The 16,204-nt window shown below is 32.5% G+C and overlaps 2 protein-coding genes across 14 annotated transcripts in view; one reads left to right on the forward strand and one right to left on the reverse strand.

Moving 5' to 3' along the window:
- LOC129757026 (glucose transporter type 1) overlaps window positions 1-16,204 on the reverse strand; it is an 875,183-nt gene that overhangs the window by 475,659 nt on the left and 383,320 nt on the right. The window lies entirely within an intron of this gene.
- Window positions 1-16,204, forward strand: part of LOC129757024 (uncharacterized) — a 259,813-nt gene that overhangs the window by 4,376 nt on the left and 239,233 nt on the right. For both annotated transcript variants that reach the window (XM_055754109.1, XM_055754110.1), the window contains exons 2-3: window positions 2,161-2,698; window positions 12,362-13,140. In XM_055754109.1, coding sequence (XP_055610084.1) covers window positions 2,251-2,698; window positions 12,362-13,140 — 1,227 coding nt within the window. In that variant the 5' untranslated portion in view covers window positions 2,161-2,250. The remainder of the gene's footprint in view (window positions 1-2,160; window positions 2,699-12,361; window positions 13,141-16,204) is intronic.

Genomic DNA, 16,204 nt, shown 5'->3' on the forward strand with positions numbered 1-16,204 from the left:
AAATATTTTGAACCATTTTAAAGAAACCCCTATTTTATTCGAACTGATGAAAAAATTCGTCATCACTTCCATTTCAAAGTCTTATAAAGCGATTACTTAAAGTGTGATTCATTTATATTTTAAAGAAATTACTGCCTTCTCAGCGTCAGAAGTTGAATCGTTATAAAAATATATAGAGTAAAAATCCTTTTTTCTGTGCCAATTTTTGAAAATGTTTTCCATGAAAACCCGATGTATTTCTACAAACGATGAAATAACTATTTTTATTTTTGAAGTTCCGTATAAGATCATTCCATTGATGCGTGTTAAGAAATGTGGCAAAAATCGCAAAAATAAATCAAACTTCACAGATTTTAAGTAAATTTCATCAAAGTTACAGTTAGAACATTTTAATTTTTTTTACAGCTTTCATGGAAATTCTTGATTTAATTTTAATTAAGCTTGCCAGATTGCCCGGTTTCATCCGGGTTTTCCCGGATACTTAATATGAAATTCAAGCAAAAAGCCTGTTTTTTCGAATTTGTTCACTATATTGGCCAAATTAAACAATTGTGTAAATGTAATTTTTTTTCTCGAGGAAAACGAAATGTTCGGAGTAAGTTTTATAAAAATAATTTTAAGGCTTTTTTAAGATTACGATTAAAAATCAACTGATGAGTTTTGATAAAAAATATTTTTTTATTGGTATGTATTCATTGGACAGAACCCTGAAACCACACAGGGTTCTGTCCAAATTTTTAAATCAATTTCCCGAATTTTGCCATGTTTAAAGATAAAATTGCCCGGATTTGTCCGACCCGGATACGTGCTGAAAAAATTCTGGTAACCCTAATTTAGTGCACAGTGATCCAGAAATGAATTTAAGCAGGAAACAATTATTTGCGTCTCCCGCAAATAATTGTTTCCTGCCTGATTTCATTTCGTGTAACGCATTTAACGCATTTAACCTCTTTGATATTTTCTTAAAACAGCAAAATGTTGTCAATTTGACTATATTTTTTTTAAGTGGCTCAAGACATACCACCATCATCAATTTTTTTCCCAACTATAATCAGATAGAGGCCAACATTATTCTAAAATATGGTAGAAATAGAATGAAAATTTGTCATAAACCTCAAACATCTTTCTCTAAAACTGAAACTTTTATGACAAATTATTTCTACAAAAATCAGTTTTTTAATGATATTTAAAAATGTATTATTTTAGGTTAAAATCGACTTTTGAAAACGGATCAACGGAAAAACCTTCATGAAAACTAAAAGCTGATTTTGAATCAATTTGTTATCCTTCATTCAACCAAGGATTCTCATCCACCTAAATATTTCAGTTTCAGAGATTTAATGCTTAAAAAAAATTAAATTTAACAGGCTGCCCAGGGCAGAAAACCTCAAAATATTATTCACGTTTTAGACTCAAGCAACCTCTCCCTATGGTCAGATCTTCCTGAAACTTGGCATGTGACCTTCTGGTAAGCTTATAAATAATTTTGACTTGGAGCGAGTGAGATTTATCATGTTTCATTCTTCCTATACAATGATAAGTGTACTGCGGTTCGTTAAATTATAAAAAAAAAACTGCAAAAATTACAGTTATGGTAAAGTAGCCATAACTTCTTCAATTTTAAACCGATTTTGATAAACAAACACTTGAAATATTTGTTTTAAATGGACATTTAAGTGCAGAAGAAAATCAGATTTTTTGAATGCTACTATTAAGTCTCAAACTTTCGTTGAAACAAAATTTTCTCTAAAAAAATGCATTTTTTATAATTTTTTTTTCTCAATAAGTCATTAATATCAACAATACTGTTGGTCAAACGCAAAAACAGTGTTCAGATGATCGATAGAAAATTTATTCACCTTCAGTATGCAAGAGAGGGATTTCAAATTACTGTTGTGCCGTCCGAGATATTTCAATCTAAGTACAAGAGCTTTTTTAATTTTTCCGAAATTTCAAATTTAGAGCATAACTCAAAAACGGTTCTACTGCGATTTTTTTTGAATTTCATTTTCGGATTCAGCGCCCGATTTTACATTAAAAATGTTGGTCAGTTAATCAAGTTCACGATTTTTTTTAATTTTTTTAAGCTAGTGTTATTATCCTGCATCGGCATGTTCAAGAAAACATAAAGCTTATATTTTTCCTTTCTTGTGTTTTCAGCGCTCTGAAAATCTTGTATGGAACTCAACCGAAAAGGATGTTCAAGTGCTGTGACTCTTCCATCATTAGTTCCGACTCATCACCGCCATAATGGCCCATAACTTTGTCAAGAAATGTGAAGAATATCTGCTGAACATTCCCACCGGTCATCATCAAAAACCACAACCGAAACCCCGGAAACCATCATCTCCTACTGCTGGGCCCTTGAGTTCCACATCAATTGTAGGTCAACGGAAATCGGTTGGATTTGGAAGAGGTGGCGGGGGTGGCGATACCAGCAGCGGCGAAAATCCATCATCCGGGCAAACGACATCCGGTCGGCCGCAAGCGGCGCTAAATCGACCGGCTACTGCTGCTGCTTCTGGCAATCGTCGTCGACTTGAGTCCTCCTCGTTGACGACGGCTTCAAATCCAAGAAAAGTGGCCTCGGCCATTCGAGAAAAAGTACCGCCCATCAATAACCACCAACAACACCAAGCCGTCAGGCCTCCCACACCAAGGACTATCGCCAGGGCCATTGCGAGCAGCCGATCCTCCGGTGAGTTTCAATCGAGAAAATTCAATCTTAACCGAAACCAGATATCAAACAAGAAATCTTGAGCGTAAACATTTCGGGAGGGATTGGGAACATCGATAATAGGAAGTCGGTTCTTGTTTGCTTAAAGTTTTAGTTCAAAATTTAAATTTTTGGCACAAGTTTTATCATTTTTGGTGACATTCTCTTCCTAAGTATGAATTATGTCTCAGTCTTATCACTGAATAAACCCATAAAACGTTGACAAAAGAGCAGTCAATTTAGGACCCTCCCGAATGGTTACTGATTAGCATAGCGCAGCACTTCTAACTTTCCACTGCTTTGGATTGCAGAAGTGTCATTCAAAAAAAAAATCGGGACATCTCGCAGCCAGCCAGACAAACTCAAGTGAGCAAAATACTCGAATATATCATGATAGTCTCCGGAAAGTTTTCCTCTTATACAGCTGAGCCATCTCAATGACTGAGATAAGCTCTAGCCACTCGCTGGTCGGGCGGCGATGCAATGGAAAAACTAATAAAAATTTTATTTTCCTCCTGCCGTCCGTCGCCATTGCCTTTTCGTGGAGACACTAAGGGTTCTGGACAACTCGTGGTATATCCACTTTTTTTTTCTACAAGGAGGTGGGTGGATGAAAAAAAAAGATACTAAATACAACTTAGAACTGTTACAAACGTCGATTTTCTTTTCGCAGCTGGGTTATGATAAAAAAAAAACTTAGCAATGATATTGCAAAGTGTAAAAGTAGAACAAGGTCAGTTGTCTAGGGTGGTTGTCTGATTCATAAACGTGATGATGCCTGGCTGCCAATATATTTGTAGAAATGGTAGGCAAAGTTTTTAAACTTCGTTGGATGCACCATCAAACTCGGATTACTAAGTTCTATTCGCACAATATAATACAAAACATACAAATACAAAATTCCATTCAGTGATTTTAAGAGATTTTCATGGGAAATCATCATCAGTGTAAACAAAATAAAAATTATTCTATAATAACTTGAGAAAAAAATTATAACTTCACCAGATTTCATTAAAACTTAAATATATGTATATTAGACTAGTTCACTTTTCGGCTTTTTTTGCTGATCGCAACGCAACTTACAGGGTTTGATCCTCATTCATTTTCAAGTACTCTGGCCAAATTTGAGCTCATTTGAGTAAGTTTCCGGCGTGCGCTAGGAGTTTTATTGAAAAAAGTCCATTTTTTTGAAAAATTTTCGTAGATGTTTTCCTAGCAAGCTGTTGTTAATATGAAATGATAATTTTATAGTGCTCGGTGATTGGTATGACAAGCATTCGTATGGACCTGTTTTAGATAATTAACTAAATCAAACCGGAAAAATTTAAAAATTCATAAACTACCAACTTTTACAGAAAATTTACTTACAAGTTGAGAGCTTAAAATTAAAAGTAAAAAGAAAAAAAAAAATATTTTCGATATAAACTTTTCGTAAAAAGATAGCCTTATTTATAACCTTTAATTTGATGTATAACACTAAAAGATCGCAAGAGTGCTAGCAAAGTTATTCAAATATCTATGCAACAAATTTGATTTGATAAAATATTTTTCATTCAAGTTTGCTTCACCAACTTGTGCACAAGAAAGGATATTTTATTCAATCAAGTACCCCATGACGGGGCCAGGAGTTAAAAAAAGCGCGCGCTTTGATCAAGTTGTAAGCAAGTCCTCTTGATGCCACGTTTTGCAGGTTGCATGATGCTAAAACTTGAATGGAGACAACATTATGATTCAAAGAATGTGATGTGAATGTTTGAATATCTTTGCTTGTACTGTTGCGATAATTAAGTGTTATACATCAAATTAAAGGTTATAAATAAGGCTATCTTTTTAGGAAAAGTTTATATCGAAAATATTTTTTTTCTATTTACTACTGATTTAAAGCTCTTAACTTGTAAGTAAATTTTCTGTAAAAGTTGGTAGTTTATGAATTTTAAAGTTTTTTCGGTTTTATTTAGTCAATTATCTAAAACAGATCCATACGAATGCTTGTCATACCAATCACCGAGCACTATAAAATTATCATTTTATATTAACAACAGCTTGCTAGAACACATCTACGAAAATTTTCCAGAAAAATGGACTTTTTTCAATAAAACTTCTAGCGCACGCCGGAAACTTACTCAAATGAGCTCAAATTCGGCCAGAGTTCTTGAACATGATTGAGGATCAAACCCTGTAAGTGGCGTTGCGATCAGCGAAAAAAGCCGAAAAGTGAACTAGTCTAATGTATATACAGACCCCGTTCGATTTTAGCAACACGCCAGTTCATTTTGTTTTGCCAAAATCGAACGGTTTTTATTCTCAATTTTTTTCAGTTATTTTCACAAAATAACTATTATTATTATCCAAAACGTTATTTTTAGTCCATTTCCGACCATTTGTAGTCATTTCTAATTTTTTCATAGTGTTTCAAAGTGCATTTCACACTTTTCTTATTTTGTTTATAATATTTGTTTTCATTTGTTTTGCTGTTTTTGTCATTCTTAATCATTTTTTACTTGTTTTTTTTTGTCATTTTCAGTCTTTTGTTTAAATTTGTTTTTAAACTTTTTGAATTTTTCATCTTTTTGTCATTTTTGAGTACTTAATAATTTTTTTACAAAACTTTGGTTTTTGTTGTTGCATTTTATCACCATTTCAGCACATAAAAATGTATTTATGGTGTTTGTCTAAATAAAATTGGTTCTATTATAACGAAAACAAAAGTTAATGTTGTTTCTAAAAACCATTCGATTTTTGTACATGTGCCAAAATCGGATGTTGCCAAAATCGAATGTTGCCGAAAACGATCGGGGTCTGTACTTGGTTTAATCATGTTATTATGACTTCGACATGATATTATTCTGATCATGGTTTTACAGCTCTACTCGCTAGAGGTGACATCTCTTTAGACAATGTCTTCTTCTATCACAATGTCAAATACTGTACTTATTTCACAACAATTTTGCGCTGGCAAGAAAATTCATATATATAAACATTTAAACTACAAACATAGTGGACTGACTATCAAATCCGATTTTATTTGACTACCAACCAAGGTTGTTTACGGATTGAGCTATATTTTTTAATAAGAATTTTAGTTTGCTGAGTTGACTCGATGCTGCTTCTTCAATTTTAAATTAGTATCTAAATAGGATGAGTGCTTCTACTTTAGTCCTAAAATGCCGAAAATCAGAAATAACTCATTTCGTTTGCAGAGATTCATTTGCAAATAATGAACACTTACTTTCCATTATCCTATTATACCACTATTATAAAAAGTAATTCTTATCAAATTTTAACCGTTTTTTTAAGTGCATTCGCTTTAGTAGTAATACAGACAGCTCAATTAGTGGGAAGCATTTCAAGAAATCAGAGAGATAAAGAGTAAATCACGTTATTTAACGGTTTAAGCCTGATTTTGAAGTAAAACTACCATTTCTGTGATGAATATGAACTATGAGGGAGATAAGGGCATAATGGCCACCTTATGGAGATCGCTAATTTAATCATGGAAAACAGCTATAATTTGTAAGTAACTTCATTGTTTCGTATTCGGACTCTCAAAAAGTCTATTTTCTAAAGGGCTTAAACTTGAAAAAGTAGATGAAAACTTTTAAAAATGCATTTTATATTATTTTTGCCAAAGCTGAAGATCAGTCTCTTAAGGGGCATAATGAGAACCCCCACTGAGGCAATATAAGCACCATTAATCGGGGCACGATGAGCATTTTCGGCCGTAGAATCTAGCAGCGAATTCAAAACGATAAAGTCAACTGAATTATAGGGCTACAGCTTGACTTATTTTATTTAACGATTTGGCCTATTGGTGTCGGAGAGGAAATCAGAAGACTCTTGATCTATTGTTTTTCGAACTGTTTTTTTTTCGTTTACCATCCATGATCGATTATTTGGATTGTTACATTATACGGATAGCAGCATCATCTTCTAAACAATGCACCAGAAACATGATGTAAGAAACATTTGATTAACTCTCCGACGCCTAACCAATAGGCTAAATCGACTGATGTAAATTTGTCAAGCTGTGGCTCTATAATTTAGTTAACTTCATCGAGTTGAATTCGATGTTAGATTATACGGCCGAAAATGCTCATCGTGCCCCGATCAATGGCGCTCTTTACGCCCCGGATCAACAAGTAAAAACGCGTTTTAAAATTGATTCTAGTGAAAAATCGAAAATTTAATGATGGTGAAAATTGAGGAACAATTCTAAGCAACATTTAAAGATTTATAGCAGGCTACTAGATAAAGTTTTGGTTCTATAAGGGTCTAGAAGAGTTCAATAAAACTATCAGTGGTACTTGGAATGTGTACATCATGTTGCAATGCGTATTTCGTAGATCAAGGTGATTTAACGATCATAAGAGCTTATTTTCCGGTGCTCAAAAATTATAATATTTTCGTCACTTGAGAACCTAGTTGGTTTTTTAAAAATATTTTTGTAAAAATGAAAAAGAGATTTCTTTTTTGCTGAACAATTCATACTATAGGAACTAGAAAACAGTTCCTCATGAAAATTTAGTTGAGAAAATTCGTACTTTCTTCTATAGGGTCCAAAAATAGGACATTTTCGACCATGGTGTTCCCCTTGTTAAACCTGACGTCAATTTTTTTAATACAGACCCCGTTCGTTTTTGGCAACATGCCCGAACATTTTGTGTTGCCAACATCGAATGTTGCCAAAATCGAACGGTTTTTTTATCTCCTTTTCTTACAAAATAACTATTTGTATTATCATTAACGTTATTTTAAGTCAATTTCCGACCATTTTTAGAAGTTTTATAGTTATTATTCTCATAATTTTGATGCATTTTGCACAATTTTTGTTTTGTTTATAATCTTTGTTTTTTTTTGTCATTTTTGCTGTTTTTGTGATTTTTCATCATGTTGATTTTGTCATTTTTAGTCTTTTGTTTGTATTTGTTTTTGATTTTTTTTTAATATTTCATCTTTTTGAATTTTTAAGTACTTTATAATTTTTGAAAAAAACTTTTGTTTTTGTTGTTGTATTCTATCACCATTTCTGAACGTAAAAACGTATTTTTGGTGTTTGTCCACATTATATTGGTCCTGTTATAGAGAAAACTAAAAGGTAATGTCGCTTCTAAAAACCGTTCGATTTTGGTACATGTGCCAAAATCGAATGTTGCCAAAAACGAACGGGGTCTGTACTAACCTTTCAATTAATGTGCAAATTTTCTTTAGTGCATAATTAGAAACCAATATTGAGCATTTTCAACATTTTTTGTCAGCTTTAGACAAATAAGTTACAAGTAAACACAAAAAACTTTAAACTTTTATGCTTCTGCGAAATGTGCTAATGGGGAAAGAGTTTGACATATTCTCCCTTATTCTGCGCTGTGCGTGAGGTGACGATAGTCGAGTCACCCTAGTCACCCGATTCTAGTAGGCGCTTTAGGTGAGAAACTTCTTATAGAATGAATTTTTGAGTTCTTATCCTAATCTAGTAGTTTATATTTTTGCCATCGGCTTCGGGAATAAGGTGACAAGACCGGGGAGCTAAAATTAAGAGAGAAAATTCTTTAATGATAACACAAATTGTGCAGCCAATGATTGAATTTGTGGTAATTTGTGGCAATTTGTTAGAGAGAATTAGAAGGTTTGAGTTCAAATGAGAGAAAACAGTGCTCAGAGAAAGTGCAAATGTGCTTATTGTTGTTGATTGTTGCAATTTGTGAAGCAATTGTGGAATTTTGATCATTACCACTCCAAATGCAAAGAATTCTCTCTTGATTTTAATCCCTTGGACAAAACTCACGTGACTCCGACTCGACTCGACTATCGTCACCTCACATGCTGCCTAAAACAAGGGGGATTCATAACAGAAATTTAGAGTGTCCATGTCTTTGTAAATCTACCAAAAACGGCAAAACCAAGTATAAAAATTCCCATTGAAACTTGCAGATGAGACTATTATCTTAGAATAGGTTTTCTAAAAATCACATAAAACCCATCCATGTATAAGAAAAAAACTGGTTTTATATAAACTACCGCTTAAACAGTGCCAAATAGGGCAACTAACCCTATTTAAATCAATAAAGAATCCACAAACTCGATGAGTATTTATTCATCGGGATTTGCTACGGATAAGGTAAAAATTGTTATAACGAGTCAACTACAAATATTAGTTGACAATTTATTTTCCCTTAAAAAATTCCATTTTCAAGCATTCTGGGTTATATCTACAGTCAGTGACAAAAGTTAGTGACCAACAATAATTTTGATTATTTGCCCTGTTAAATCGATGTTTTATGAAAAAACTTATACCGACTGCTATTAATATAGTTTTAAGCGTAGTTTAAGTAACCAGTCTGTATGACATTGAGTTATCGAAGACCGTGAACAAAACATAAATAAATAAATAAATTAAAGCTAATTAAGAGTACCATGCAGTTATTTTTTTTCTGAAAAACTAATATAACACATGTTAGTAAGGAGGGGAAGTTTTGAGGTTTGACCCTCCCTCAATGGAGATGTTTTTCAAGTAAAACTTTTAGTTCAAGAAATTATATTTTAATTTTATGTAAAAACGCTTGATCCCAAAAAGTGTTCAGAAATAACTGTTTACAAACATGTCAGAGAATTTGCTCGTGGCGGTATTTTATACTAAATCACTCTTTGCCTAAGACATTTCATTCCACGACACTATATGAAATTCACGAATTGAAAATAAATTTTAATTGCCAATTTCGATAAGCAAGTTTTTGTAAACGTTTTGTTTTGAAACTAAAATCTGGACTAACACAAACCCCACCTCGACTTTAAAATTGATTTTTATTTAGAAGTACAGTACCGTTCACAATTGTATAGAAATTAGAAGCACACGCACTGTCACTTTGACTTTGAACTTACATAACTTTATACTGAAATGATATTTTTTTGATCAAATTATCTGCGTAAGATAGATCAACTATAAAAATATTATATCACAAAATTTGAGCTTTCTAAAGAATGTGTGGCCAGAGATACAGTAATTCTACGGAAATCGGACTTTTTGGACTTTTACCATTCAAACTGTTATATATATTAGAAACTACGCATCGCTTTTTATTGAAATTTTTCAGAGTGATTGTTGAAATATGAAGTTAACATGTCTGATTTTTTTTTTAAATTCTAACGAAGGGATCAAAAGTTATGCGATATTTCAGACATGAACCTAAAAATGTGATTTCTATACAATTTTGGACGATTCATGAGAACAATATCTTTTCCATCCACAAATCAGTCAAATAATGTCAGACAAAAGCAAAAAAAAAAAGAAAAAAAAATTAATGAGGAACTCATCCTAAGCGTGTAGTTGGTTGGCTTGCGTGAGAATCGTCAAATTTCAGCTTTTTATGTGGCTCTCATAAATCCATTCTTAAACTAATAAGCCATTTATCTGACCATAAACAAGCAATTAAGCGTTGAATTGACTAACGCTATGTTGGTTGCAAAATCGAAGGGCACAAAATGACGCCATGTTGATGGATTCACAATGCGAGTATTTGAAAGTATTTTTTCAGGCTTATTTTCATGTTTAATATAAGCTTTTTAAAAGTTTCGGTGACCAACATTGATGACCAACAATGATTGGTCATGATGACGTTTCTAGGATAGGGCCAAATAGCCTGATTTTGGCTTTATTAGAGTTCAGATGATGTTATAGTTTTTTATGAAGATTAATGCTATACTCCTTACGGAACTTTGCTGACCATAACAAAGCTTAAATTGTTACTTGGGAGATGAACCAGAATCATTTACGAGACACCAAAACAAAAGTGATATTTTTTAAGTTACTGGAGAGTTGATCTTTTACTAAAGGAGACTTGATCCTTAGTTCAGGGTGCCCTGACCCGAGACAAAACTCTAGTAAAATCCGAAGATAAAAGGTCGTTGACCTTTTTTACCATATTAGTTCTCATTTCACAGTTTACAAGTATCAGACAAAGAGAAATCTAAAAGTATGTCTACAATTTTAAAATCATTGCATACTTTCAGGCGCAATTTTCTAGTTTTGAAACAAATACAGTATTTAAGTCCATTCCAACCGATAATTACTGGATAAACATTAGTTATTGGACAAGTTTTAGTAATTTCATGATACCAAATGATCACAATCCATTCGGAAGAAAAATATAACTTTTTAGACCCCAGGGATCAAAAAAACCCATAACAAAGATTTTAGAATATGTACTTCTTCTTAGAAAAAATTGAGAGTTTACTACTGCTTTGAAAATATGACATTATGAAGTTCATTTTCTTCTCTAACGATTGAAATATTAAAATAACCCTTTAATGCATGACTTTTTTTAAATGAGAATGGCAGTTATTGATTCAGTGCAATAATAACATTTTAATCCGAATAACACAACTCAACAGGATTGAAGTCGTTCTTTTGAGTATTATAAAGTTATGGCCCATCAAAGTTGAAAAATATTTTTTGAAATTCTTAATTCATTTCAATACGATTTTGCAAATTTCATACAAACCTTGTCAATTGGGTGTAGGAAGGTGTTTGTGATTGATTGAGGTTAAAAAATGTGATAGAATTTGCGAATCTGAAGAAATATCAGCATTTTTAGTAAAACTACTTTTTTCGAAAAAATAAATAAAATTGAATTTTGCATTTTTTCCGCACACTTTGTTCGATATCTCACGAAAACATTGAAATACCGTAATAAAAATACCATGAGCTTATTTCTTTTAATCTCTAGAACATTTTTTGTCCATACACCTTTCAAAAATATCCAGGCGTTTCCAAGATATTTGAATTTAGATTAGTGTTGTTTTAAAACAACACTTTGCATTAAAGGGATAAATACCTACTTTTATTATAACTTTTTCCTGTGAGAAATATTTTAAAGTGATAAAAAAAATCTAATCACATTTTGTTAAATTTTTCAAACAAGGTTCAATAGCTCGAAAAATAAAATTTGAATTTTTTTAGATAACAGTGTTAATATTTTGTTCTATTTGGCACATTTCATGTATCCACAAGAATCAAGTATCCTCATTCTCCCCTATATAAAAATGAATGTTTGTCTGCCTGTCTATTATCATAACAAAAAGTGAAATTTTGTTTATATGAGTTAAAGGTCAGAGATGGTTTTTATAATACTTCCAAACGGCTCCGACTCCAGGAAACAACATGTTAACAATGTCTGGTTGTTGCCTATAGGCTCGAAAACTACTGATCCGATCTACATGAAATTTGGTATGTAGCCAATTTCCAAATAAGGGAATTTTTTCTATAATAATTCAAGTTAGATTGGGACCAGAGGCACAAAACAAGAAGCTCAGCTTCCATTTCAAATAGTTCGCTTTTGAATAATATTGATATTTGTTTTTAAAGATATTTTAAAATAATTTCAACAAACTTAATTTTTAAAATTCAAGAGGTAGCAATGTAAACCGGGTCAGCTGGTCTTTAATTAAAAACGATATCTCCTAGTTAATCTTTAGACTTTTCAAAATCAAACATATTTTGTAGTGGCTACGAACGTATTATTGAGCATCCAATAATATTGATCTTATCATTATAACCTCTCATAATTTATAGTCATATTTCTTAAACCCTAATCAAGAGAAAAAAATCCATACATTTTTGATTTTATTTCAAGTGTTTATTTTCATTTCCAGCAATCGCCCAAAGCAACCCTACTCTGGGACCCGCCGTTAACCCGGGATCCAGAACACGAATCTCTAACCAGCAGCAACAACAGCAACAGCAACAGCCAAGGCAAAGCAATACCAAATTTATTCGGATCTGTTGTCGCCAGAAATTGGTCGTTGATGGGGCGAATCCCTCACAAGCTGCTGCTGCTGCTGCTAGGGATGCGATGAAAAAACGAGATCCTTTTAGGCCCCAATCGTTGCAGTTTCCAGCTAAATGTGTCGGCACTGCTGTAGGAGGAAGTCAAGTAGAGGAAGGCGGTGGGGATGATGGTAAAAGTTTTGGGACTTTGAGGGATCCCGGAAAACGACACGAGCCAAGTGATAATGTCAATCAGAATGACAACAACGTGCTGGCTCTGGTGGAGGAAGAGGAGGACGACTATGAGGAAGAACTGGAGGAGGAAGTCGAAAATCCACCGAACAAAAACAGCTTCAACAACCAGGACGAAAGTGACGGAGATTGTCAGGAGCAGCAACAGCAGCAGCGATTGGAAGATGATGGACAACCTCGACTGAATGGTGGAACCGGTACGGTGGAAGGATTCGGGCCGAAGAGAGGAGGGTCTCGTGAACAACGAGGCCAGAAACATTTGCCAAATCAAAAGAAAAACGATCCTGGGATCCGGAGGGCGGCTGCTGAAGGGGGAATCGAAACGTGGGGAGGAATTTTGACGACAGGAAAGGCTTCCGGTTGTTCTCCGGCGAAGACGACAGCAACGACGAAGGTGCAGATGAAATCAAAGGTTGGTTGGTATTTTATCTTTCCAATGGCGGAAGGACTCTGCTTCTGCTAACTAGAAAAGCTAGGTAGGAATCTACCTTTCTTTCATTTTTTGCCATACGAAGACGTGAGGGACTTTCGCTCTGGACAATTTGGTGAAAGCTATTTGAGAAGTTTGCTGGAGGAAGGTCAACCAGGCTTTAAAAGGAATTGCTTAATTGGGAAGCGTAAATTCGTTGGGGATGTTTTAAACAACCTTTTTTCAAAGCAATCCAAGTGTAATCAAGCATTTATTTTGTTTCTTCTGAAAAAAATATTTTCAAGAAATCGATATTTGCTCTATGTATCTAACTAGAAAGAGTCTAAAATCCTTTTGCAGAATATTATTCTAGATCAAGTTTCTACAGCTCCTTATAATTTTCAAGGTAGAAACCATGAAAAGAAAATAAAGTGTTTTTTGTAGCGATAGATTAGAGGGTATTTAATTTTTTTTAACTTTGCAATCCTTGCGATCCAATATGTTCCCCTTTGTTAAAAATAATGAAATACATTTATTTCGCATTTTTTCCATACATTCAGGTTCACGCATACTTCTATATAGCAAAATATAAAAAAAATGAAGAAATAAAACATTTAGTATTTTTTTCCAATAGACAGTTTTCACAAGTTGCAAAACATGTTCGAATTTTCTGAATACGATATACCAGACAACTGCAGAACTGAGTTCAGATTCCAAATAAGACGATTTATTGATCGGGAAAAGATGCCAAAAACTCAATACTTCATACTCAACTTCATACTCAAATGTAATATGGATAAAATTTACAAATTTTGAAACCACAATAAAAAAAAACTCAAATAAAAAATCAAACCTTCATAAGTTAGAATCCAACTATCCATAAATCAAAACCACCACATTATTTTTAAAGATTGAATGCAAAATCAAGAATCCTAATGCAAAAAATTTTATTATATTTAAGATCAAGTTCACAAGTATTGGGAAAAAGTTGGGAAAATTTTGACACTTGTAACACATTTTGAAAATATTATCATGCAAAAATGTTTTCAAGATCTTTGGGCGTTGTATTCTTTTAACAGCACTCAGCCGTATGTGATAGAAATCGAGCTATTTTTGTATCACTGCATGCGAAAATAAAACACGTGTTGTAAAAAAAAATTAGGGCCGAGCTAAATTGTTTCAAAATTTCTACCACTTTTTCCCAACACCAGTGAATCTTTATCAAACCTTGATTGATTTCATCCAATTTTGAATATTTTTATTCAAAGCTTTAAAATATGATTTAATGATTGAGATTCAAAAATATTAACATATTTGAAATAACCCACCATGTACTTTAAAGGAATGAATGGAGTATGCATCTTATGGAGTAAAAATCTCTCATATTAAAAAGAAAATATTAAATCCTCACTTAAATCTACAAAAACAATAGAGCCACCTCTACGGAAATTCTTGTTCCAAACTTCTTTTTAATCCAAAATAAAAGGCCTTGTCAGTTTCTTTCCTATAGCAGTCTTTTATCTAAAATTTTACTAATTGTGCAGCATTATTCATATTGAAACTTCCTGTCTTTTTTAGAATTGCGGTTGATTTGTCCTTTCACAATGGAACTTAAGCAATCAGAACAAAATGTCGGTATCGATTTTTGAAAAAAGCGTATGCGCCAATTGTAAACAAATCCAGTTTCTAGAATAAAGTGTAAATCTTTCTGAAAATATTATCCTTTTTTAAGTTAATTATCTAGCGTTTTTACATTACATATTTTTAAAAAGGCGAATAGTTTTACTTTATGAGTGTTCAATCACAATGCTCTTTAGGCTATCTTCACTCCGGATGCGAAAAGTATTTTTTGTTTATTTTAATCTGGTCAGGTTTCTTCCCTCCAAATTTCATCGCAAACCAAAAAGCCAATAATAATTCCGGGATCGAAAAAGGGCATTCTCATATTGTCAAATCAATTTTGCAAGGCAGAAATCGCAAATAAAAGTGATTTTTTGAATGGTATTGAAATTTAAAAATGAAAATTATTTGATTTTGACAAATATTCTTAGCTTTAAATATTACTTAGTCAAAAATCTGACTATGTCAAAAGAACTACTGCATGGTAAATGATGATGGTAAAAAATCCATCTTCTTAGCATGATACTAGATAAAAAAAAATCACTGCAAGTTAACTCTCTAAATAGAATCGGTGAAAAAGGTATCTATTTTTAAGCTTTGTGACGTCAAAAAGTTATAGGTACTGTTTTTCTATTCATGATTATTTTATAAATCACATTTTGTTAAAAATTGGGGGCTCTCCAAACATTTTCAAGGAAGTTCAATACAATTTTCAGAATCAATTCGGCTCAGAAGGTTGTTAGGTTTACTTCAACACTATTTAAGATTTATTTCAATACAAGTTCTACACAACCATGCGCTTCAATAAACGAATTGAATTATAAAAATTTTAACGAATCTATGAAATTTACTTATTTTGCGGCATAAACGAGGTTGTTTTAAAATGTCTCTTCTAAAAGCATATAAAATCTCGTTTGTTGAGCACTTGATTCGAGAATAAACAAACAATCATAAAAATGAAATGTACATCGATTATTCAAAAGAATATTCGTGGATGTTATATGTTATTTGAATAAAAATCTTGAAAAAATATCAAGTTCTTGGTACAGCTATATTAAAATGGAAAAAAAACCCTTTAATAGCTTTTATCACTTGCTGGAATTATTTTCAACGATGTAAGTTTCATGGAATAAATACAATGAGATTAAAAAAAAATCTTTGAACATGGTAAATTTTTTAGATTAAATGTTTATACCCAACAAATTTATAAAACTTTTATAGAAAATAAATTTCTAACAAAAATTTTCTAAAAAAATATTCTTTATTGAAATTTTCACCTCGAAGAATGATACTAGAAAATCGAAATCAAACCCCGTATTCACATAAAATCTCTCAAAAGAGAGTTTTGACTGTATTACAAAATCAAACAAATTATAATATTTGCTAGAACAAGAAGCGGTATGAATAAAAAAAATAGCAATTGCTTTGATAGCTTTTATTTAGCTCG

This window comes from Uranotaenia lowii, chromosome 3 (genome assembly GCF_029784155.1).
Source record: "Uranotaenia lowii strain MFRU-FL chromosome 3, ASM2978415v1, whole genome shotgun sequence".
NCBI lineage: Eukaryota > Metazoa > Arthropoda > Insecta > Diptera > Culicidae > Uranotaenia > Uranotaenia lowii.